This window comes from Thunnus albacares, chromosome 16 (assembly GCF_914725855.1).
Source record: "Thunnus albacares chromosome 16, fThuAlb1.1, whole genome shotgun sequence".
In the NCBI taxonomy this organism is placed as follows: domain Eukaryota; kingdom Metazoa; phylum Chordata; class Actinopteri; order Scombriformes; family Scombridae; genus Thunnus; species Thunnus albacares.
Window position 1 is genome coordinate 2,413,483 of NC_058121.1, and position 26,808 is coordinate 2,440,290.

The following is a 26,808-nucleotide window of genomic DNA, read 5'->3' on the forward strand; positions in this document are numbered from 1 at the left end:
ATATAAGAAGCAAGTCCTGCACAGTCCTAGCAAACACACTTGCAGTAAGGCTGGGTATTGAACATCAAATTACTTTTGGTGCTGATCAAAATGTGTCTGTAGCACTGAGCATCGAAAACTGTCCAGTACCAGAAACTGACCATGAATGCTTTGTCATATTCGTAACTTTTATTTATTCTTTGATCAGATAGTTCCTGGTTTAGGTCACAATTTTGTCAATTTGAGACTCTATTTTATTCAGGCGAAGTTCTGGTACAGAATGTGTTAAGACTTTAGCTTCTGAAATTGGCTTCCGTAGAACAGGAATCATACCTTCACTAGAATCAAAATAATTGAAGGATTACGCAGTGTTACTCTGCACACAGACATTTAAGAAGTCCTGAGCAATCCTTGCAAACACATTAAACCAGGTTTTGGAGGTGCTGCGCAAAGGTTGGGTATCAAACCTCAATACTTTTTTGCTGACAAAACGGCTCCATAAAACCAAGTATCGAAACCTGTCAAGTGTTGAAAACGGACCTAGAATGCTTTGTCAGATCTGTAACCTTGTTTAAGTATTCTTTGAACAGATACATCCAGATTTAATTAACATTTATATTAGATTGAATTCTATTTAGACAGCAGCTCCATGATGTCACTGTTTAAAACTTTTAAGATGAGGACTTTGGCTCTTGAAACTGTACTGTACTGCACTGGCGGTGGTTTCAAGAAATTCAAAGGATTTTACACGCATATTGAAGGAAGCAAGTCCTAAGTAGTCTTGGAAATATGTCATTGGGGTGTTCTTGTGAAAATAAAAGCTTACATACACAATCAAACCTCCACACACAAGCCACATGGACACTATCCTTCCTCTCTAGAAGACACACACACACACACACACACACACACACACACAGACCATCGCCCCTGATTTCCTACCAGCTTACAGAGGGCCAAACACTACATGTCCTTCTGAGAACAAAAGAGCACAGGACAAAGCTGGCAACAATACGCTGTCTTCCTTATTTCCACCAGTTCAGTGAGGCCATGCAGGAGCATGCACACACACACACACATACACACACACACACACACACACAATACCTGGCTGGAGAAGGAAGATGACATCATTTCTCCACAATGAAATGACTCACTGTTCTCCATTTAGCTGTCAACTTCAAACACAGACAGTAAAAAAAAACTAAACAAAAACAAACAAAAAAAACCCAAAAGCCTCTGTCAGCAGAATGCGAAGATAATTTCAACCTGGAACGTAAATCAGAAACCAGGGCTCCTCAGTGTGAACACTCCAACGGGTCATATTCAGGGTCTTCATTATCAAAGGCCAGACACGGCTTATGTAACTGAATCTATGTCTATATTAGATAAATCAGCTCCATTCAAAAGATGTTCACACAATCAATAAAGTAGGTCTGGCTGAGCCTTGTATAGCATGACCTAATAAGGACCCACTTTGATCCCGGCCATTAATACACTGGAAGATGTATGGTTCTTTGTCTGTGAAAAACAGCTTCACGGCTCTGTGTCAAAGACGATGACTGGATGTTTAGCACCACCTGCTGGCTGAGTGAACACACTGTTTATACTGTACTGTACTACCTGTCTGAGTAAAGCTCCGTCTCTTCTGAGAGGTAGAGCACAGAGCATTATCAAATGACTGTTTACAACAGGAAAGAGAAAGTATTGAAGACCTTTGGGAATCAAGACCTTTTTTGGAGAACTGAATTCAATGCTTTTAAAGACTTCAAGTCCTTTGAGTCCTGTTGACGTACAAAAGAAAAGCAGCAAATCTTCACATTTGAAAAGCTGGAAAAATTGTTAGAAGTAATTTGTCAGTCAACTAACTGGTTGATCGATTGATCTAATTGCTTCAGCGCTGTTCCACACCAGACTGGGAACGACGTTTCTTTATGAACCTGGTTTTGTATACAGGGACAAAACAGACCCTCTTATAGTGGACTTGAAATGACTGGAACCATGACCCCCAAAACTTGTGGCTAACGCTACAAACACGTTCAGTTTGAGGAATTCATGGTGAAGTCTTGAAATACAGCATAAGTGAACCATACACTGACATTCTACCACGCTGCTGCCTTATAGACATTTTTCTCAGCAAACATTTTGACATGTCACAGTAAGATAAACACAGGTGTACTCAATAACATCCATAACAACTGCATTATTACTAGTAGTATTTACATTAGCCAGTTCCAGCACCCTGCTAGTGTGCACTGATGGTTCACTGATGACTTTCTGGGACACTTTATGGAACTGACCACCACCATTAATGTTATGAATTCCACATGTGCTTTTCCTGACAAGTCAAAATATCCAAACTCAAGAAAGTGAAACAGGCGTCTGTCATGACAGATAATATAAAACAGTCATGTCTCTCTAGGGGACAGAAAGAAAACAATCTGGAGAACTTTTAGAGTCAAAAATAAGCCCTTTTCTATCATTTTGTCCCCAGACTACATGTGTATACCTTTGTATTGTTGTTCCCCAGCAACACCCTAACCTGAACAACTGAGCTATCTCCATGACAACTGAACAAACTATCTGCTGAGGAGGACAGCAGAGATGTGCTTGAAAGCTTGAGCTTAAGGTCGATTTACTCCCTAGAAAAGTGAGTAAGAGGATGCTGAAAGTGTTTTAAAGAGTTTGACAAGATAAACTTTACTCAAGGCCCACTTTCTAGCTTTTTCTGGAGCTTTCAACTCAATTTGATGGTCCTTATCTGCAAATGGAGCTGGTTCAATTGTCATCATGTGACATACTGGAATTTAAGCCACATAATAGTGGGTGATCACATGCTGTATGGGAGGGAGACAGTACCCTTTCAAAAATGATCTCTGCTGTTAGGTGTGAGTGTCCTCTGAGTCTGAACTGTTTTGGTGATGTAGAGTGCCCCACAGCTGTTACATGTGGTGTCATGATGATGTCATACGCCATTCCAGTCTTCCTCTCAGGGGAGGTCCGGTCTTTAGGACTGAGTAACTCATTTACAACAGAGTCATCTCCATGACAACTGACAAATCCATGACCGAACTCCAACACCCCTCCTGCACCACCCTGTCGGGGTTCATTTCACAATAATGACCCGCTCGCTGTACATTATCCCTTACATAAAGACCATGAGATGTGGTTGAAAGCTCTGCCACAAGCCTTTAAGTAGACCTTGACTTAAGACCGTTTGGTTAATATTACTTTTTCCCAGGGACTTTGTTGTAAAGGAGCTCTACAGTTAGCAAGAATCACAATAAACCCCACAAAAATAACAATTAAATAATTAAATAATTGAGTGTTCCCTCATCAACCTAACAGGTTAATGATGAGCCTACAGCAAACAGGGCCACACCTTTAATGTGTAACTTAATGTATTTTATGCCGCAGTCACAATCTGTACTGGCAGATCTATCGGGGCTCAAGGGTTAATTTAATTGGCTTTTTATCAGACACTATTGAAAAGAACCCTCAAAGTGGTGAAGAAACGCTATAATGCCATTCCTGAAGAACATACAGCATGTACTGACAATGACTGTTATATTTCTAGACAATGCTGATTTAATTGCTTGAAAATGGATCTTAGTTACTTCACAAATATTCATAATATCTACTAGTTTATATAAATCTTACATTTTTCATTTCCTGACCCAGTGTCTTCAGCAGAGAAACTGTACTGAACTGTAATGAGAACTGTCATAAATTACATGGCTTTACAGAAAGTGTTTGGTTAGGCAGAAATAAAAAAATAAAGTCCATGTAGTCCATGTATCCAACACAAACATTTACGCACGAACAACTTCATCTTTCACCATTCAGTTTATTCATAATGCCTTGCTCACTGTCTTCTACTGTACCTCATTTCCCATTAGCTTAGGAAACACTCAAACAGTGTGGTGAGTTTGGTAAATGAATTCTTAGTGAACAAAAACTCAGGAGGGGAACCGCTGAACATTCAACTCCTGTACAGTAACACATTTAAAAGTTTGACTCATCATGTCTTCCACTTTTAAAAACAGAATTGCTTAAATGAGATAAAATTTGTACATGACCAGACAAAACAAAGTGATTGTGCAAAAATACTTGAGGGATATGAGATCAAGAAAAAAAAAAAAAAAAAAAAAAAAAAAAACACACATCACATCCAATCCTTCTTTTTGTCATTGTTTTGGATGTAAAGCTTGAGGGAAACATTTACATGATCAGCTTACCGACATACATCCTTCTCACTCCCAACTGGAAAGAAGAATTCAAATTCATTCAATGTCTGTTACAATAAAAATATCTTTTTTTTTTTTGTTGTTTTTTTTTAAGCCTTTATCCCCGCTAAATGTCACATAAAACAAGTCAAGCACTTAAAATGCAGGCAACTTCTAAGGCAACATGTGAACTAAAAACAAACTACATACTGTATAGAGAGGTATAGGCTCCTCTATTTCATCTGCACGGGCATTCCCATACCAGAGAAAATATGTCCTAATGCAAAATGACACAAACAGCTATCATACAAAGTGAACTACTGAATAGAAAAGACAAAAACATCTACACGCAAAACAATACTGAAGTCAAAATAAAAAGTTTCTTATAGGGAATCCTCTGCTCCCGTTATTTGCTCTGGAAACTAGTTGTGTGTGTGTTTTTTTTTTAAGAGCATGAGGAGCAGATCATTAACGCTGCATCCGGGTTTACACAAACCCCCGAGCGATTCCTTTCACTGTGATGGAGGATCAAGGGTATATCCCTCTCTCAACTGAATACATCAAACACCTTGAGGAAGTAAACAGGTGCGGTCTCATGCTCGTGTTTAGAAAAAGGGGGAGGTTAGAGATAAATACATGAATTTATGGGTGTGTGTTTTGCATAACAGGGATTCCACACGCGCTGTAGTTCCAAACATCCTCTCAAAATTCTGCATATGATTCACACTTTTTGCTCAAGAGCCGTCATGTTTTTGTTTTGTTTTTTTTTTTTCACATTCTGGAGGCCGGTGTGGCCGCTGAGAGGGTGAAGCGGTCCAACCCGGAGGACGCTGAGGAGTGGACATGCACTGACCAGGCAGCCCAGAGGCCCTGAGAGCAACATGTAGAAACACACGACCCACCCTCACCGGCCTGCCATCGCACTCCGCCCACACACACCGCTGAAGTCTGCAGAAGGGAAGGTCCGTCCTGAAGCACGGCAGCAGGGTCTGGGGGTAGGGGGCAGTGATTGTTTGGTCTGCGGTCACAGAATACTCTGTGAAGATGTGCAAATATATCTACAGAGGACGTCATGGGGTCTACAATGCAACATGCAGGACACAGTAGAATGCAGGTCTCTTTACAAAGCTGGACTGTGTGTGTGTGTGTGTGTGTGTGTGTGTGTGTGTGTATTGGGATGGGGAGGGGGAGATGGAGCAGAGCTTGAGAGTGGGTAGTGTTATAGTGCAGGTGTGAGGTGGGGGAGAGGAGGGGATGGTAGCAGTTCATGTGTCTGTGATGGGGAGTCTCATCACGACGTGCCCTGTCTCTTCTGTTGCTGGACCCGGATCAGCTCCAGCTGTTTTTTGCACTTCTGGTAGTACGTGGACAGACTCTTGTTCTCCTCCAGGAGCTTTTTGTGCTCCTGCACCAGACGGGACGTATTCTGCTGGTCCTTCTCGTCTTGGTCCAGTTCAGCGATGAGCTCCTTCCTGTGCAGATGGGACATGAAAGTGAGATTAACTCTTTGAACTCTGATGTTGCTGTTTTCATTTTTTAATAATTTAGCAGCCGGTATGGACGGGAGGAACACTTACACCGTGTCTACACTGACAGTGCCTCAGCCGCATTTTTCAGTCGGGCAGAATGTTTTTAAGTTGTCACTACTCTCTGGTGGACAAACTCTACTAAACTTATAGTTAATACTGTATAAAAGTAGGGTGTGGTGGGATACATCTGAGTCCTGTTTTTTAACCCACAAGTTAAATAGTGTTACATAAATATTACATTTTAGATGTACAGATAATCAGCTGGATTAGTTTTGATACTGACGAAACATGATTATCAGGCATTCCCTGAAATTATGATTTATTCTTGAATCTATTCACAAATGTCCTCAGCTCAAATGCGACAGATAAACTGGCGACAGGTGCAGCTAGACTTACTTTCTCTGGATCAGCAGGGCGATCTCTGTTTGTACTTTCAGGTATTCTTGGGCCATTTTGCAGTGCTGCTCAAACACGGCCATGGACTCTTTGGAGTTTGGACAAGGAGCGAGGGGCTGGAAATAAACATGCACGTAGCTGTTAATTGGCTTTAAATGATCTACCCATGCATCACACAGTATAACCTGAGCAGACAAATATCTCATTGACGCTGCATGTGTAAAAGGCATCCTGTTTTCAGGAATAATCCTGTCATTATTAAGTTGATACTGCAAAGTTCCAATGTCCTTCCATTCATCTGTGTGAGGGAAGAGCAACACCACCAAAACAGAGTTAAAGCTGAATCAATGCAGCTGATATCTGACTATATTTAAATTAAACATACAGTGCTTTGTGTGCTGGCAGCTGATTGGATGATGTACCTGTAGCTGGTGATCCAGGGTCAGATAAGCCATGGGAATGGAGTTGTCTGAGCCGTTGGTGTCTGAGAACAGAGAAAGCAGGAGCTGTTTGGTTTTTTTTCATGACTGCAAAGAAACACTATCAGTTATGTCCTCAGGTTTCAACATGAATTACCACAGGTCTTTCTTCAGAAAAGACCCCTGACCCCCTCCTTAGCAACGTAAATCATCTACAGTGCAGCCTGACAGATTTACAACATCTGGCAACAATGACACTGATGTTTTTATAGCCACTGTGTTTAAACGGTGACTGATAGCAGTGGCCCATTTCAATCAATCATTCCAGCAGTAAAATACAACCTTCACTTATTTATCTTAACCACGACAACTACAGGCCACAGTAACAATACCTTTACTATCATATATGTTGTTAACTGTTCTAAACAAAGTATATGCTGGTAAGGTTCTTTAATGCCTGACCTGTTTGGTGTGGTTCAAACACACACGCTTTTAGTTTGATTCATTTAGTCTGCTGTAAGCTCAATCAAATTCTGCGGCAAACTAAACAACTGAACCAGACGGCTGGAAAAAGTGGGTGTCAGTCTGCTTCCATCCTGACTTGTGTGGTTTGTTTGTGGTGGACAAAGTACAGGACTTTATGACAGTATATCTGTGATTTCAGCAGGAATTTAAATGTGAAAGAATATTAGCTTTTGATTTACTGACTGTGAACTGTCAAGAAATCTAAGTCTTTATAAGCCATCTATATAATTCTCCACAGTGTTTTCCCTACAGTCATTCTACAGCGGTGCACCACCGCTGCAAAATTTCACATGATCATGAATATCAATAGGCTGCTAATGATTTTCACTTGCATACTGTGCAAGCATGACAACACCCTACGTTATCATAAAATTGTTCTGAGTCACCCTCCCTCTCCTCATTCTTCAAAAGGACATCTGTAGCGTAGCTCTGTTAAGGAATAGGCCAGTGTTTAATGTGTTTGTGTAGCGAGTGTGTGGTTGAGCAAGTGGAGAGAGTGAGCCGCAGAAAAGTGACGGTGAAGCAAGGGGAGCAGAGCAAAAGGTTAGCAGCTTCTCAAGACCAAGAAAGGTCTTGTCTGTTATTTCCCCAACTGCTGGAAAAGTGAAGGGAGTTAGCCCAGAAGTCAGCAACAATAGGTTAGCCTAATCTGACCAGGCTCACTTAAGGTGGACTGAGCTTTAAGGTGGACCAGCTATTCTCATTTTAGTGTCAATCTCAGCCACTCTTAAACAGAGAATGGAGAAATGTCTGGCTTCAGTTTTTCTCTGAGGGTCCATGTTGCATTGATGATGCAAGATGACATCACCAAAACTGTTCAATGAAAAAGTTACCATATGACTTCATGTTTACTGCTCTTGGTGTGTTTGAAACAAGTCAGTAAGAACACGAAATGGACTGAACTAGAAAGCAACATGTTCTTCCTTGTGTGGACCAGCTAACTCAACTCCACCCATCCTACATTTCCCGCTGCTCATCTGGGACCGAGTTGTGTTGGCATCAGACTGAGTAAGGAAACCCAGTCATCCTTCACCCTGGCAATGCCCTCCAGCTCCTCCTAGGGGATACCAATGGGTTTCCCAGGCCAGAAAAGATATGTAGTCCCTCCAGCATGTTATGGGTCTGCCCCGGGGTCTCCTACCAGTTGGACATGCCTGAACACCTCCAGAGAGAGGCGTCCAGGAGGCATCCTAACCAGATGCCCAAACCACCTCAGTTGGCTCCTTTTGATGCCGAGGAGAACAAGTCTGACTTACTGCCGAGAATGTGAACACAACTCTAACTGCAATTATATAAGGACCGAATGGCTTGCAGCAACAGCCTGGTATCCCCATACCCCCGCAGCACTGCCCACAAGGTCCTCCGAGGGACACGGTTGTAAGCCTTTTCCAAATCCGCAAAGCACATGATGTGTGAACTCCCATAACCCCTCAAGTATCCTTGCAAGGGTGAAGAGCTGGTCCACTGTTCCACTGCCAGGATGGAATCCACATTGTTCCTCCTGAATCCAAGGATCGACAATCAGCTGGAGCCTCCTCTCCAGAACCCTGGCATAAGCTTTCCCTGGAAGGCTGAGTAGCGTGATCCCCGATAGTTGGAGCACACCTTCTAGTCCCCTTTTTTGAAAATGGGATCACCACCCTGGTCTGCCAGTCCACAGGCAGTCCCCAATCCATGAGACACTTTAGAGGCGTGCCAGCCATGACAGCCCAACAATGTCTAGCACCTTCATCATCTCAGGGTGAATCTCATCTACACCCAGCAACTTGCCACTGAGGAGCTTTCTGACTACGTCAGAGACCTCTGCCAGGGATATGAACTAACTAAACTACAGGAGTGAAAGTGCTCAAATTAACCTAATAGATTTAATGGTGTAAAAAACAAAAAACAAACAAAAAAAACCCCCAACTACTTCTACAGCTAAGTACACTGAAACACTTATATGCTTAGCATCCTCTCAGAAAATTTTATCAACTCTAAGTGATGTCATAACACTGTTGTTAACACAGCAGTACTATGGCTAAATGTAGTCAGTGTAATTCAGTGCTTTTGCTATACGAACTAGGTGAAAATCTAAAGATGTTAGAGATGTTACAAACCCTGCAAAGTTATATGAAATCTTCTGTTAATATTACCACCACTTCAGTGGAAATGTCACGAGTACCTGAGGGGTCATCGGGGAAGTAGCTTCTACTGCTTGTCTTATCAGGTGGCATCATCCTCACACTAGGACTGGAGGACCGGCTGCTGTTCCTGCTCCCCTGCAAGAGCAAACAAACACCGTCAATCACGTGGGAAGCCAATCACATCTGGGTGCTGTGTGATTTTGTCAGCTTGCAATTGTTGATGAAGAGTTGGGGCAAATGACATAATTCTAGCGGAGAAAGTGAGGACTTTTGAATTCATGTGTGAAGCCTTACAGGTTTGAGGGAGAGCTGTAGAGCAAAGCTTAAGGCCAAAATGTGGCAAACCACCCCTTCATTATCCATTACAATCTTGGCAAATACAGCTTGTTGGATATTGTCCCTTACATGCTTTACAATGAATTTCAGTTGGCCAAATTTAATACAATGAAAATAAAAAATATGAGGAAAGCAAAATATCCAGTTAAATTAATGAGAAACCAAACCATGAACAACAATATTATTATTTTGTATGCAGTGCTATAACAACACATTATCAACATGCAATGTTTCAGTGTCTCCCTAGATCCTGGTATGTGAATCAAAATGCTGTAACAAAGCAAACTGACAGAAACTAAAAGCTCAACAATCAATCAACTGTCACACTGCTGAGAATCTGGAGAGCAGGTTGATCCCACCGCCAGCACAGCACAAACTATTTTCTTTAGCAAAAGTATTTTTGTACAAAGTCTTTATGCTGAACTCTACATGAACTTTTGACTGCAGAGAGCTGTGGGTTTCCTACTAAACAAATGAAGACAAATGTTTGGGAAAGCAGGAGAAATGCTCTGAGCCAAGAAGCTTATTTGAAGCTGTGCGTGTTTGAGGAGAGGGCGGTTTCCTCACTTATGTCTTCATCTTCCTGGAGCTGACACATCAAACACATGTCATATTCCATGACATTTTCTCCCCAAGGATTTTTCTCTTGACAAGGACTATATCTAATCCTTTTGAAAGACGACATCAATAAAAACATCCATCATGCTTTGCATGAAAAAAGGAATGATGAAAGTGGCAAACAAAAACATAAAGTAGATTAAGAGAGCAGAAATAAACCCGTCTGGTAGAGCTCAACTTTTTATTTACAATTTTGAAAACACAAAGTGACGTCTAATTGATTATCTGAAGGCAATGTAGGCTACAGTAAGTATTGTATGTTAACAACAGGTAGCTTCAGATCAAGGCTATTTATTAGCTTCCATGTTAACTGGAATCAAAGTCCAACTGACATCACCAGTCAAATACTTCTGCAGTCAAAAATAATTGCCAAAGTCATTTTCTAATTTATTTCCTTTTTTAAATAATTGAGAGGAAGAAAAATGTCTTTGGAAATACATCAGAAACACTCCTTAGCCTTTAAGGCTCTGAGTGGGTGGGCTGTCTTTTATTGATTAAAGCAAGAAAAACATGTTTCAATGTTCATTTAGGCTCCTGACTGTTGTTTTAACACAGACTTGAAAAATTGTGAACCGGTCCTTTAAGTCTATTTTCTTACAACTACACTGACTGTGTATTGAGCTGAAAGTGATGATACAACACTGTTGAGTACACAACAGTACCTTAAGATCTGAAAAATTGTGACCATATCCTTTAATTAGCTGTGTAGCCTGCAACATTATGCTGGCGGCGCACTTCTCCCACAGTGAATGTTTGGTAGCTTGTTCAGCAAGCCAAGGTGCAACACAAGACGTGGTCATGCTTGCAGATGATATGGAGACATTAGCTAGTAAGCTAATGTGTGCTGTGAATCAAAGTGTGAGGCTCTTTTTGTGTTGTGCCATCATTATTTTCTGGCTGTTAAACTGGATTTATACTTGGCACAAGGGGATACCAGCAGTCCCATTGTGATATCTACAGTGTAGATTTTGATTTTAAGTTCAGCGTTGCTCGTTACTAATAAACATAACATAAATATATATATATATATATGTATGTACATATATAAAACATAAAAAAGAGCACAAGACATATAATTTATAGAGCAGCTGTGCTGTACTTGGAGAAAAACAAAAACAAAAAAGCCCCACACAATGAAATTTCAATTATACTTCAAGATGTAACAGCAGTTCCTGTCCTAACACATGAAGCTGCATAGATCCTCTGCCATTCATATCTGGTTTATGACTGTGACTTACCTGGCTGGACTCTGTGCCAATGCCCGGCAGATCCTGCACAGACCGACGTCTTTGAGGCTCACATGTGGCTGTGGACAGGATGGAGGGACAAGGACAGACAGAAGAAAGAATAAGCCAAAAGAGTTTGTGGGTAGTAATGGTGGGGGATTGGAGCCCGTGTTTACTTGTGGCTAAAGGGACATCCAGACCCAAAGAGCCACACAGGGACAGCTGCACTGATTCAACCCTCTACGTCCTGGCCTGTCAACATGTGCTGTGGCACGGCTGTAACGTGACCGCAGCGCTGCAAGAACCGGGCCCCACTAACAGTGCACAACAAACATAGACACACATCACTGCAGACCAAACCTATCCACATCAACAGCTGAGCCAGCTTATGTGACGGGTTTGCACTGACTTGGTTTGGGTTAGGAGCGGGTTGGGGATGCTGGGAAATGTTTAGGGGTCTATGACAAGGACCATGGGAACTGGCAGGTACTGTCCTTCCTAGTCATCACTCATTCATCTGCTGCCCAGGTGCACACCAGGTTCAAACTATTGCTGCTTGGGATATAACCAGGTCTATCTGCTTCAAAAAGAACTTGAAATACAAGGCATGACAGCTGTTGTGAATACAGCCTTGCAGTCCTTAGTTCCTCTAGTTTTTACTTTTTACCATTTAGCTCACACACTAACACCAAAGCATATGAATGAGTGTATCTGTAAGGAATAATTCTATGAATACGTGGGTAGTAAATCTATACATCATCCAAGCAGAATCAATAGTTTCCTGTATTTTGAAATGATTACATTTCAAATGTCATGTGTGCATTTTCTAGACCCGTATGTCACAGGATTTGAAGATTTTGAATTGTGTTCAATATGAAGCACACTGATTGTGGCTTGTTAGTATGACTGTTGACAACAGTAAAAGCTCACAATAGAGACACAACACACAAACACACACTCCAAGGAGAACACATCTTCACTTTCTCTATCTGTTACAATACACTGAGTGGAATACTCTACTCCAACCATGAACTGAACTGAATTTGAATGTTTTTTACTAAATGCTTTTACTATGGGATACATGCACTTTTAATAAAGTTACAAATTAATTCAAGTGTTTGGAGCCACAATTCTGGACTGGCAGCCACCATTTTTCAACCATTTTGACGATTGCAGGGATGTAACAGTACATGAATTCATTGTGAACCATTTACCAGAGGATGTTTTGTTTGGTATGCAGCTTTCTTCAGTTTGGTGCACTGAATTAACCTGTTGAATTGCCCTAAGTACATTCTACTTTAGTCTATGGTTTTTAAGTGCAAAATCAACCAAGACAGGTTTGGCAGTGGGACAGTATTTGTCTGCTTAATTAACCAAGTCTGATGATCTCATGGATGTGACAGTATACACTCGCTATACTGATATACAGTGAGTGCTGTCAGATGATGAAACGCAGACGAAACACCAGAGCAGGAGTCTTCAGTGTCATTTACATCTATAAATTGGGAGCTTTATGGTTTCCCAATAAGTCAAAGTAACAATGGAGCAGAGTAGGAAGTAGTGGAACAGACTAAAACTGTGTGCTGGCATTGTTGAACCAAACTTGGATATGTATCTGGTTTGTTATGTACAAGCATTGACTGTATATAAATATGGATGTCATGACACTCCCCAAAAGTGAAGCCAAAACATCTCCATCAGACCCTGGTGGCTGGCTGCAGTATAGGTCATAAGTCCCGCCCCCTCCATGTTAGTGGATGGGACAAGAGCCAAACTAAAAAAGTACACATCAAATAAATTTTTCCCAAAGATGGTTTCTGTCATTTTAGGTAGTTCTTATCACACTGATGTATGTTGAAGTGCTCATTTCTCTGAAAAGTTTGTTTTTAGAGGGGTCTGACATCATGATTGACAGCTGTGACAGCCGTTCTCAAACCTCCGTCAGACGGCAGGATGGCTGAGGGGGCGTGTCCTGTGGGCCATTATCCCGCCTCCCAACTCTACACCACAGACTCTGGCTCCAAATGATGACACACAAGCAAGATGGCTGCTCCCAGAGAGGAGATATTTTGGCTTCACTTTTGCATAGCGGTAGAAGTGGAGACATGTTGTCCATATTTATATACAGTCAATGTGTACAAGCTGCAGTCATCCAGTAATTATCCATTGTTCCAGCAGCTCTCACCACCTATGATTGGACATGCAGGACTACAGAGAGCTATGCAACTGTAACCTGATAGACTAAATTGCTATTTTGTTTCAGTTAAATATTTGAATTGCTGCAAAAAGTTGAAGATTTTGTCAGTCATTCATGGAATTGTAAGAAAAATCCATAACAGAGTGAGTTCTGACTGAGAATGAACATAACTGTTGAACTGAATGAGAAAGGATTAAACTGCTGGTTCTAAAGATCGTTTTAAGTTAATGATAGACATGTTGCACTTGTCTTAATGGACAATTTCATTTCATATTTGAGGAAATGCAAATATAAAGACAAACACTCCAAAGAGAACGCAATATATTTGAGTCTTTAGTAATAATGATGGCGCATTAGTGACATATTGACCCTTGGCTTTTTTTTGCCAATATTTAAGTGCTGTAATTTTTAATTTAAGGTTCATGGCAGATGAGCCACTATTAATGTTTACATTTTTCAAAATAGAAGTCAGAAAATGTTGTCTTCGGTGTTTTTTTTGTTGTCCCTGCTGTACTAAAACCATATTGTGCCAGAAATACGAACCAGGGATTTTTTTATACTGTTACACCCCTACTCGATGGCCACCAGGGATTTGTGTGCTTGGGGAAACTACTGATGTGCAGGTGTGCACATGCATTGACAAGTGCCCTACCTTTAATAACATGCAGCAGCTGACTCCCTTAGTCACTGGATTAAATTAGCCACTCATTCAATGTGTCTCACAAGGCTCCAAAATAGAAGCCTTTTCTGACATCCAGAGCTGTCCCCATTCCTTTCATCCGTATCTCTGCTTGTAATAATAGCTCTGACCCTCAATGTGAGAGAAATTAATCAAAATGACTTTTTCAAAGTTAATGGATGTAAAGAGAGCAAGAGGGGGGGAAAAAATTAGCCATGCTTTCTCGATGTCCTCTATGCATGAAAGGCAAGGACGAGCTGAAATGCAGAGCACTGATGCACTGATTTACTCCTGCTACCCATGATCTGCTGCAGCCAAGCCAGAGAGATGACAGAGAGGACAGGGCCATGAGTTAGGAATCTTAGCTCATCTGTGTCGACTGATTGGGTTTCCACAAGTCAGCAAAAAAATGTCTTGTCATTGACACCGTTGATGGAAAGTCTTCATCAATCTCTGAGGAAGATTGATTAGTTAGAACTATTTTTTTGGGGTGTAAAACCTGACTGCAGATGAGACAGTGCTGACTCATGTTCTGTTTCTGTCAAGTAAACAAATCACAAAAGACAAAGAGACATGAGGCAACTCTGATGTGTGTGACTCCAGGACCAGCTCAATTACATCTTTTAGATCTTTCTACTACAGAGACTGCCCCTTTGAGAGAATTTAGCATGAATGAACATCATGTGAATTCTATGGTTGGTATCGTATGGAGTAACACACAGGAGAAGGCCATGTCAGAGCAGAGCAACCCACAGCCTCAGCCAAGCCAGCTCTACCCGGTCACCAGGAAGCCCAGTGGTCCAGTGGTCCAGTGATACCTGTGACGACGATCTTGGGAACATCCAGAATGGTGCCGAATGATGCTGTTTTACGGTGGCCTCGTTTATACTGGGGGCGTGCTGCGAAAACACATATACACACACATACAGCTGCGTACACAACAAGCATGCAGACTACAGACTCGGGGCCCACTGCCGGACTGGAAATGTAGGCCACACACATGCAGAGCATACAATGTGCTACGTGCAAGGGCAGCATGCACCCCGTCCATTCCAGACACTGTGGAGTGGTACCATGTTGACTGTTGGCAGCCACTGCATGACATTTCTCAGCACAAACAACAGCAGGCATTCAGCAGAATGCTGTCTGGATAAAAAAAGTTCAACAAGGCAATCTAACAGAGGGTGCTGATGCTTGAATTACAGGAACTCTACTCATTAAAGTTACATTCAAGTATAAAAACTTAAAAGTGCAACAACAAAAACACCTGACATACAGTCTGTGCTCAAATCAAATTCAAATATAATAATATTTCTATTCAAATCTAAACTACATGTGGGAATTCGTCAGGGTTCAATGTTGACATGGCAGCGCTGGTGAGTATGCTGCTCTCTGTCAGAGCCTCTGAAGGAGGGGAGATGGTTGACAGCCTCGGTGTTCCACATGGTTATGCTTGTATGAAGAATCAATCCGCCTCAAAGTGATGAAAGCACATGAAAAAGATCCTGACTCTGGTGGCAGGAGAGCAGCTCCTCGTGGACTCAGAAAGGCCTCATTCCAAAAACACTCACCTCCATGACTGACAATAACACTGCATGCCTTTCTTGTGTGCAATTATTTTCTCAAAACATAAATAAATAAATTAAAATGAAAAATATGAAAATTCAGTAAATCATAAAATCATGCCAATGTGCTTCGATCCTCTTCCTGCTTTCCATGATTTGCTTTGTGCTGTACAATGTTAGACATTACCTGTAGGTGCAAATGGCATCTTGGGCTCCAGCTCTGACAGGTCAGCGCTCATTCTTTTGCTGTCTGAAGATGCCAGGCACTGTGTTCGTGCAGGCAGACTCTCAACGCTGCCCCCTCTGGACAGAGGCAGAGTCCTTAACGGGTCTCCCTGAAAGAACACACACACACACACACAAAAAAGACTTTCACTACTTTCTCCTGTAACTTCATCTACATCTATTATTTCAGACAATGTTTCAATGGTTTTCATCAAAATATTTAAAGTGGGTTTACCTTTGGCTTGAAGTGAGGTGCAAACTGAGGCGTAATCTTGATAGTGTCGTTGCTCCCTTGAGAATCACTGTGCTCCATGTTTGCATCACTTTTGTTGCTTGTGCTGGTGCCAGTGTAGTCCACATATGAACCTGTTATTCCCCAGGACACAGAACAGAAGACAAGTTTTGAAGTTGTTATACTTTGTCAACTGTGGTGCAATATTATAAAATTATGTCTGTGGCATGTTTGCCTTTATTTGACACCACACCATAAAAAAGTAAACTTTAGAAGGATAAATGCCGTGGAAATTAGGATTGGTAAGTGTACACAGCAGTATAAGTTCAATGGTGCCAGTCCTTCACCTTTACTAAACAACAAGCACATATTGTAAATAGAGGTCGACTGATGAATTGGTCTGGCTGATTAACTGGCACCGATAGGACGTTTTATAAACTACAGGCAGGACTGTCGGCAGGACTTGACTCCAATAGTGGCTGTGCAGCCTGGTCACAAGGGGACAACATCACTGTTCAGGGTAATCAGGGTTTCCCCTATCATCATAACACTTTAGTGCAGCGCTTTAGTGTTTCTTCACAGTGCCTTAGCCAAATGAAAACAATAAAACTATGCTGAGAGTTTTTGCTGTCATTACAGTCACGCTGCTTCTCTGTCCTCTCCTCTGCTCTCTGTGTTTCACCGAGGGCGGGGCACAGCTCCTCACACACACACACACACACACACACACACACACACACACACACACACACACACACACACACACACACACACACACACACACACACACAGAGGGAACAGCAGAGGAGAAAGGCCACGGTGGACACAGTGACCTTAAGATAACTTGCAGATTACTTGAGTTGATGAAAACTTAGTTTGTTTAGTTAAGTGCAATAAAAGCTTCGCCAGTAAAAAGACAATAAGTACTTTATCGAACCACCTGTTCAACAAGCATAAACATGTAGAAAAATCAATATTTCCACCTGCTCTGTCCACAGTCTCTCAGGATGTTTCACACAACCGCAATGTTCTTGTTAAACCAATAGCCAATTGTTACAAACAAGTTAAAATATCATAAATAGACGTTAAAATAGACATCAGCAGCAGAGGGAGGAGGACAGAGGACGGGAAGAATGACTGATAACGCCTGATGTCTTTGTTCTTCCATTTTCTCTAAATGTCACTCAGTATTTTGAGTACCTGTACTTGTTGCAGAATTGCTCTGTCCCTCATCTGAATACTGGTATGGATATTGCAGGGGTTCATCAAATCCTGGGAAGTACTGGAAACAGAAATCAGAAGGAAGGATTAAGTAAGGCTGCATTTAACAAATATAGCTTCATTATGCATTTGACTCTCAAAGAAACACAAAGTGGGGTTAATTCCATATGATAACTAACAATAACTTCAATTCAGCAGTCAGTTACACTGACATGTCCTGGACAAGAATGCATCAGAAATAAAGTTCAAACACTGGCAGGTAGCTTGACAGAGCAGTCATGAGAGCAATCTTCTCAACCATCTATATGAGTTGTCTATTGTGTATAATAACCCAAGGTCATTCAGTCATTAGTTTATTTGTGTGTGTGTTGTGTATTTTATCAGTTCCATATTAAGAACTAAGTGAAACATGGCAACCACACATTATTTATCCCTCAGGTAATACTACAGAACAAAGACACCTGTGTTTTGTACTTTTTCTAGCTGTTCGTCATTATTTCTGACAAATGAGGTCTTGTTAAAGTTTGGACAAATAATACTCCATGTAGTGTTGATGATGGAGGATGACAGTTGTGCAAACTGTCCGATGAGTAACCTGTCAGTCCAAGTGCCTTTATGTTTATTCCTCTGGGCTCATTTGTTGTAAGTCAACGTGAACACAAAACAAAGCAGAACTGAAGGCAACAGTTCATCTTTCTTTGAAGATGAACAAAGCGTGCTCAGTTGATTTGCAGTCTGCCATGCCTCGGTCTACGTTGTAAAGCAAAGCCATGTGGAGCCAGGCTGACATCTGTAACATGTGTATGTAATGATGCAACTCGTGTACAACAAACATTCCTACAGAGCTGCTCCAGCGACTGTCACGTTACATTGTGCTCTCTATGAGTTTAACTATTTTGCCAGGTTTATTGATTCATTCGCTCCGGTTTAATAAAAGCTTTGTAGAGATGGTGAGCAATGTGTGTGTGAGGACAGATTACCCTCATTAGATGAGTCATGATCTTCACTATCTCCTCCATGGAAGGCCGCTGAGAGGGGTCTTTAGACCAGCAGCGTGTCATCAGGCTCTCAATGGGCTTGGGTAAATTTTTGATTAAAGGTGGCCTTGTACCTGAACATAACAAAAAAGAAATAAAGTGATTGTTCACACACAGTCAACGCAACAAATAACTTTTGGCATCACACCAGACAAGCTATGAGATATTGCAAATTTATGCTAAAATCCCACTTCGCCTGCTGCTCTAGCCGGTAATGACTCAGGCAGGCAGATTCAGGGTTGAAAAACATTAAACTTGTCTCCAGGTATTATTAACGGCACACATTGGTATTCTCCTCCATCTGCCTCTGTATTAGAATAAACTGCAGGGAGTGCTGCACAGGTGAACATGTCTTTTAGCTGCTCTCTTCTTTAAATTTCAGTCTCCCAGCAGACCTGGATGTGCAGGCACGTCTACTGGACTCACAGTGGCTGACAGCTGGACACGTTGCATCCCTGAACTCCCCCCCCCCCCCCCACCCCACCCCCGTGACTCACCATTGTGCACAGCCCACATAATGCGGAAAGCTGGTCCTCCAATTTCATCAAAGGGCTTCCTGCGCGTGATCACCTCCCAGAGAATGATCCCCCAGCTGAACACATCACACTTCTCGCTGTAATTGCTGCCTGCGAGTACAGAGGAACGCACACAGCAACACTTAGGTCCTTTTCAAACACAGAAAAAAAGGCTTCGTTTGACATCGCTGGCTGACTGATAAAAGTAAGTCCCTGTGGCGCATTTGAGATGAGAGCGAGGATGTGCCTGGGAAAGCACAGGAGCTTTTATCTCATCTCATGCTTTCAGAGGGGAGGAGGATGAAAATAAGGGAGCAATTTTACCAAGGAAAAGCTCCTGTGTTGCTTAATTACTGGACCTATTATTGTAGAATGAAAGTGCACATCACAAAGCTATTTCAAAGTTGCTGCGCTGAGGTGTTCTGACCATATTTCACACTGATGCTAATTAGTTGTAAAGAGTTCATCGAGAGGGCAAAAGTGAGTTGTTGCACATGAGTCTTGTAACTTGCCTCCAAAAACAAGATAATGACTACGGCTTAATTCATCTTTCCTCTTGACCCCCCCCCTCGCCAAGAACATGTCTGATCATGTAGAAATACATTAGGTTGCTGGCTAAATTCTACACCGTAGTCTCCCGCGGGAAATAAAGCCACTACTTCTCACTATGCTTGGGAGAGAGTGTCATCAATAAAGCAGGGAAGTAAGGCAGCTGACGATGAATCAAGAATTAATGCCTCAATGCTTGGAGCGCTAAGCTGAAATTAAGGTGAGAGGTGACAAAGCAAAGTCGGGTGCAAGAAAGAGCAGATACAAACGGGTGAGAAGTTTCACTGCTTTGTGATGATTGTGTGAGAGTGTAAAGAAATAAAACAGTGTCTGGATACATATCACAGCTTTTTAGTTAAAAACAACTGACAGGGCAGGTTATCTAAAGCGTTTTCAAATAGTTGGAATGCCACTCATACTTGCCTTCGAATACCTCCGGGGCCATCCATGCTGCACTTCCTTTGTTGTTGGTCATGTGGGTCTGAATGTCACATGCTGTTCCAAAGTCACATATCTTGAGCACGGTGCCGCCTGCCACTAGAAGTAGACTGAAACAAAGAAAAGCAAACCCCATTAGAAGCCAAACACTTTCAACATGAAAGGATGAATAAAAAAGTAGAAGCTTTCTAAATTGTTTGTGGAATAAAAGACAGTATTGTTAACAGTTACAGGTACACAGTGGTTCCAGATGTGGACATGTGGCCAAAAAGTTAATCAATGATTTTTAGAGGCCAAAAAAAAAACATGAAAATATTGATCATGTCACAAAAAAGGAAAGCTTTCAAAAATACTAATACTACTAACAGAGATGTGTACGAAATTTAAATGACATTTCAGAAACAAAAGTTGCAAATATATCTGTGCATATGTGCTTTAAATGGAACAATATATCAAGAGAAACTCTGGGAAGGAACACTAAATAAAAGTATATAAATACATTCATGTCCGATAACCCAGAGTTGACAATTTGTCACAATGCATGACCTACTTATTCCTAGAAACTCCACAACAGTTCTCTAGGAAACACACCAGCTGATCATTCCCAGAGAGTCCTGCCAGGAGCTTTCTTTCCACCACAGTCTGGCAAACAACCTCTGGGGTCTAAACGTCCATCAGTAATACTGTGTAACTGGGTGAAGCAATTAAATAGCATACAGGAGGGCCAATTTTAGTAATAGAGCCATGATTTTACAATACTATGTTTGTAAGTTTGGAATACTATGAGGAAGGAAAGTTATCAGAGTAATAACTATGTCTTCCTCCATCGTAGCATTGTTGAATTACTACACTCAGGTTCAAAAGTAATGTACTTGAAATGCATGCTTTTATGTACTTTGTTCAAAAAGTTGTCAACTTTTTTGCCAGATAACCCTGTGTTGAATAATTTATTGAATGAAAATGTTTTTTCCTGCAGTGAAAACGCTGGTCTGAAACCAGCTTAAAAACTCATTTGACAATATGAAGCACAGAAAAATGAAAAATGAGTCTCACTCTAGAAAAACTGGTTTGTGGAGCAGGATGGAAACTGCTCTTTTGAGACCTTAAAAGCATGTTTGTCTGATGAGTTTTGTGTCTGATCTACTGAACCCCTTTACATCATCTACTGTCCCCAGTTGTTCATGGTTTTGCATGTTCTTTTAGCATGCTACTGAGAAATGTATTGTAATACAATAGTAGCAGCAGAAGTATTATTTTGAATTGCTAAAGTAATAATTGATTAAAGTGAATGAAGAAAGAAGACAGTACTGTGATATTACCTAAACCCCTAAAACACAGGAAAAGACACTTGGGATTTACATGTAAACATGCTTTTAACGTCAGAAAACACACAATTTTAACATGTTAAGAAGCAATAACTTGCTATTCATGATAACACACTTTTTGCAATACTCTCCTGGACTTAGAGCAACCTCTACACTTCAGATAGCCTGACCAGTTTAAGTGTATGTGTTTTTTGGACAAGAACTGAATTAAAACAAACATAAAAAGGAAGCCACAAGGCACTTTGGCTCAGTGAAACAGGAGACAAGAGAGTGTGAGGTGAGGAGGAGCATACTTGGGTGGCTTGAGGTCCCTGTGAATGAGAGCCTTTGGTTTCATGCCATGGAGATAGGCCACGCCCTGGGAACACTGTAAACACCAGCTCATGGCATGGGAAGCAGTGTAATAGGGGAGGGGTTCAGCACCATGCAGCACTGTGGACAAGAGAGCACAGTCACAACCACGACCACAGACAATAACCCTCCAGAGGAACCGAGCAGTCAGCTGGGCCCTGCGGTGTTTTAACACATCGTCATACACACACACACACACACACACACACACACATACACACATACATACATACACGGGTCTGACTGCCTACTTGCTATAGCTCCTTAACAAGTTAATTCCAGGAGGGAAAGGTGACAGTACACCTTTCAAAAACAGTATTCACGACTAAACTGAATAACATTAAAGTTCTGGTACCATACTGTAACACTCATGAGCAACTTTGATAAAGATTCAGTGACTAGAGAGGAGAGGTGGGAAGTCTGAAGCACAGCAGGAAGTCCCTTATTACGGGATTCACATCCCATTAAAACTAAAAGTTGCCAATCATAACAACATGAGAATAGGGGCTGTTTGAATCAGATTTATTATAACACAAGGCTTATTTGAAGTGTGAAACACTCAGGTATATATTAAATACCTGCATTGTTTCTTTTACAGTTAAACGGCCTCTAATTGCATGTGTGAATGACAACATTTAAAAGGAGAACTGCAATCAATAACACATCAATTCACAGTTTAGCTCATCATTTCTATCTGTTATGATAACAATGTTCTGTAAGTAAACCATTCTTTCTGATGTGGAGTATAGCCGATCTAACAGTCTGTATTTCAAGACCGTTTTATTTGGTTAATATCTTACTGTTACTTGTTTTATGACTTTAATGTCCATCTTATGGATTTATTTTTAAGAATTTTAGTCTTTAGCATATCTGATTCTACATGATTTGAAATGGTGCAACGGCTGCTGTCATTTTACATGATCCTTCTCATCACATCTGTTTGACACTTGATTGTTCACATTTCATGTATCTGAACATTAATTTGTAGTCTATACTTTTTATTGTAACTTGTGTGTTTTATATTCTATGTGCTGCTGTTGTCTTGGACAGGACGCTTCTGTAAAAGAGATTCTTAATCTCAGTGAGCCACTTCTCCTGGTTAAATGACTAAAGTAATTGCTGAGATCTGGCAACACAGCAATATAGCTAAAACAAAGCGTGACAGCTCAAAAAAACACAAGCAGTCAGATGTTCAGACAAGTTGTAAACAAGACAATAGTTTATCCAGATTATCTAAACCACTTTATTTGAAGGTAAAATTGAAAGTCAACACTCCCAAAATGTCAATATTCATCCCTCATTTCACATATTAAATACAACAGGACAAATTTGAAGTTGTAACTGTGATGGATGGACTACAGACAGTCTGGCTAATCATTTTAATGTTGGCCTTTATTTTCTCTTCCAAAAAGGTTTGGCTAGCTTTGGAATTTGTTTGCATCCTGTCTGACTGTCTGCTTGTGTTTCTTGCCCCATCTTGCTGCATTCCCAGATGTCAGCGATTGACTTGGTGAGTTCAATCTCATCATTGCAGATAAAAATGATGATGAAAACTACAAAATAAGATCCAAGTTGCAAAAAACAAACAAAAAAAACAAAATGATCCTTTAACTGAAAACACAAGTGCCGACTATATTTTTAAAAACTGTAAGTTATAAAGATGCTAAATTTTTGGGCAAGTGTTCAACTTCATCTTACTATTGCATGACAGAGTAAATTACCAGATTATTAAGTGCACCTGTACAACCTGCTGCAAGCCTCCATTACAGCCCTGCAATAAATCTGACTGTTATGAAGGTTACCATCATCAGTTTTTGATGCCCAAGAGATATTCTTTCAACTATCTAGCATGTTTGAGACTATACCTCTTATATGCAACCGGTCAAAGGGAGTCTTCTCCCCACAAGTCACTGTTTCTACTACTTATAGACCATAAGTTGCGAGGTGATGCTATACTAGCATACAAAGTGCAGGTTTCTGACACATATCCTTAATAAGACATTACAGAACTGCTGCATGATGTTGTTTCTAACACATCAGTATTTATCAGGTCCATTTGGATATCAGATGCAGGGAAAAACAAGGCTGCACTGCATGTCACTGTGCAAAGTCTTACAGCTAAAATACACCAGGCACGGACACAGCGCGTCACGCACGTCTACCTGCTACACCAACTCTGACTCTGTCGCTGCATGCATATTGAGTTTTGCAAAGTGATAACACAGTTGGTTATGCAGGATTTGGAAGCGTAGACTATATATTTACGGGTACTGAATTAATTAACTACATCGTTTTAACTGCATGATCATGGATACACACTGACTTGATTGATTTATTTTAATGTGCAATGTTGCATCTCTATGTAGTTTTTACCTGTTGGATCGCTGCGTAGCCACGAATAAAGAGAGAAAAAAAAGACCAGCTGCGCGATGCCTGTGCGGATACGCGCAGCTACCGGGGTCAGTGTAACAGCTGTGGCCATAATGCGACAGACGTGTCACGCCGCGTCCGTGCCAAGTGTGTTTTGGCTGTTAGGGTTATAAAGGAACTACACAAATGACGGAACATGCAAACAGTGGGAGGGTGGGTCAACTGAACAGGGCTGCTTCTCATGTCTGTCCAAGGCTGTGTCCATTTCACAACTAGCAAAGTGGAACAAATGCTCTTTCTGGTCATCATAGAATTGTTCTCTAATTCAACATGTAGACTTACCGTTGTACAATGACCCTCCTTCAGCATATTCCATCACAAGGCAGACCTGAGTGGGAAAGAAAATCATTAGAAACTCACAGACTGAACCAGGCAGATAGTATAAACCTACTAGTGCAGGCTATACTGAGCTCATCAATGGGGCTTTGTGCTTAGTATTGTTGTGGTGATAACACAGTGATAACACTGCAATTAACTTACTGGATTATTGCAAGAGCCATACAATTTCACAATGTTGGGGTGATTCACACGTGAAAGCTGCCGGAGCTGAAAACAATGAGGAAATATTACTCATAATTCCATCTCCATTCATGCTGTTCAACACCTTAGGTATACAACCATTTATGACCTCGTCTGTCATTGCAGGTACTGATAATTAAGCATTGAAAAGAGGTGAAATAAGTGAATTTGTAATATAAAGTCTTGTCTGAACGCGTCAACAAAAAATGCTGTAGCAATGAGATAAACTAACACTCCATTTATGGCAATAACAACAATACCTCAACAATAAAGGCTTTCCTTTCTGATTCACTCTCAATGGTCTTGATTGCAACATCTTTGCCTTTCCACTTGGCTTTGCAAACCACCCCAAAAGCTCCTCTCCCCACCACCTGAAAATGGGACAGTTGAGAAGAGGTGTAAGCTTCTGAACCTGTTTTGAACTGTGGTATACAGCATTCATTAAGACTTGTCAGTGCCAGCTGATATAAGCTGACTACAAAAATAAACACACCTACCTCCTCAACTTCAATATCCTCATAGTTTATTTCTTCAAATGGATATCCAGGAGGTGTTTCAAGCATTTCGGCGGATGGTAACGTCAGAGACATTACTGGCCCAAGTCAGCTAGTAACTTACTGAAGGCAAAACATGCAAATTACAGACAAAAAAGAAATCTGTTAAATACAGCTTCACGACAGCTATCATAATGGCACAACTGTATAACTAACATGTCATTAACCAGTGGTATGGCTAAGCAACATGAGAAATATGTTGGCTTCTTAAAAAATAGCAGCACAAGCTGTCAAACACAGCAGAATGACATAACGTTAGCCTCCAGTCGGCTACTATGATGCATTGGCTAACCGCGTAGCTTGACTAGCAGAGCTAACTGTAGCTGCCCAAAAACTGTCACACAAAGTCAAGAGTGCTAAAAGACAGCTTGAGGCATACGACAAGCAAGGCTACAAACCTACAGTAACATAACCATATCACAGCCGCAAGTAAAAACAAGCTACTCGTGGCCTACGGTATATTAGCTGGCCTGAATGCTAATGCTAGCTACCGGGACTTAATAGCTTCAACAACTCAACCCTTCGCAGTTGACTTGTCACCAGCGCCGGCTCTCTGGACATGGGGATATCTTCTGTTATTCATGTGCGAAAAAATCGAATAATAACGTCCATTATTAAAACTAGTCTTTCTCTATCCACCTGACAGACCAAACATAACTTTTTCACAACTCGTCTAGCAGGCTTGCTAGGAGAGTATTTTTATTCTTCGCAGGAGCAGCTCCATCAGGAAGTGTGTGCGCACTGCAATTCTGTCCGCTACACACTGAACAGGAGCTTTTCCAACCTTTTCCACAAAGGAAAGGCTCCATTTGTTTTCCTTTAGTTTGATTTAACTATGTTAGAGCTGAACCGAGAAGTCGATTAATCGCGAGGTCGATCGACAGAAAAATAATCTGCATGTATTTGGATAAATAATTAATCAATTCAGTCATTTTGCAGCACAAATTGTGAAGAAATGCCACATCATTAACAGAATATCGATGGTTGGTATGTAGACATCACCTGGCTTGGGCTGTAGGAAGTTGCAATGGGCAGTTTTTCCCTCTTATTTTGTGACATTGCATAAACCAAATGATTGATCAATTGATTGAAAAATAATTGTCAGATTAATCTATAATGAAAATAATCATTAGTATCCCTTGCAACTGTATTTTATAAATGTCAACTCAACTTTTCTTTTCTTATTCGGTTTTACAAGAGTCACACATACCAGGGGACCCATCTTGGAGGGCAGAACAAGCAACTCTCCTTCTAATATTAATTATTAATTAGGAATTAATTACTCATTAGGCAATTCTCCTCTTTTCTTTCCCTTTTTTTCTTGTCTTTTAATGTTTTGAATTTTGCTGAGTGTATGTACAGTAGTTTGCTGAAATGACAAATATACAGTACACTGGACTTGTTGAGCTAAAGTTTCTTAACTCAAGGTCAACTTGCTAGCTTTTTCCCGGAGCTTTCAACCACAATCTCAACAAATGAAGTTTGCTTAGAAGCTGAGCAAAGTCCATCCATGGATGTATTACAAGGTCTTATTATACATCCCAAATCCATCTCTGGAAAACCATGACATGCAGATGAAAACTGAAAAAAG

The 26,808-nt window shown here is 41.0% G+C and overlaps 1 protein-coding gene across 4 annotated transcripts; it reads right to left on the reverse strand.

The window, feature by feature from the left end:
- Positions 1-3,806: 3,806 nt before the first annotated feature.
- On the reverse strand, positions 3,807-25,972 carry map3k7 (mitogen-activated protein kinase kinase kinase 7). 4 transcript variants are annotated; one of them, XM_044376690.1, is made up of 18 exons: positions 25,709-25,972; positions 25,161-25,280; positions 24,924-25,034; positions 24,625-24,690; positions 24,427-24,472; positions 21,657-21,795; positions 20,024-20,148; positions 19,034-19,162; positions 18,480-18,610; positions 17,479-17,560; positions 16,282-16,412; positions 16,009-16,156; positions 15,075-15,155; positions 11,393-11,460; positions 9,239-9,335; positions 6,553-6,614; positions 6,131-6,246; positions 3,807-5,677 (listed from the first exon to the last, which is right to left on the reverse strand). In XM_044376690.1, the coding sequence occupies exons 2-18, from the start codon at positions 25,251-25,253 to the stop codon at positions 5,497-5,499; spliced, it is 1,806 nt and encodes a 601-aa protein (XP_044232625.1). In that variant the 5' UTR covers positions 25,254-25,280; positions 25,709-25,972; the 3' UTR covers positions 3,807-5,496. The 4 variants fall into 4 exon arrangements, with proteins under 4 accessions (XP_044232625.1, XP_044232624.1, XP_044232626.1 ...); XM_044376689.1 differs by having other exon boundaries at positions 25,737-25,971; XM_044376691.1 differs by lacking the exon at positions 25,709-25,972 and adding an exon at positions 25,616-25,632.
- Between the last annotated feature and the right edge of the window lie 836 nt (positions 25,973-26,808).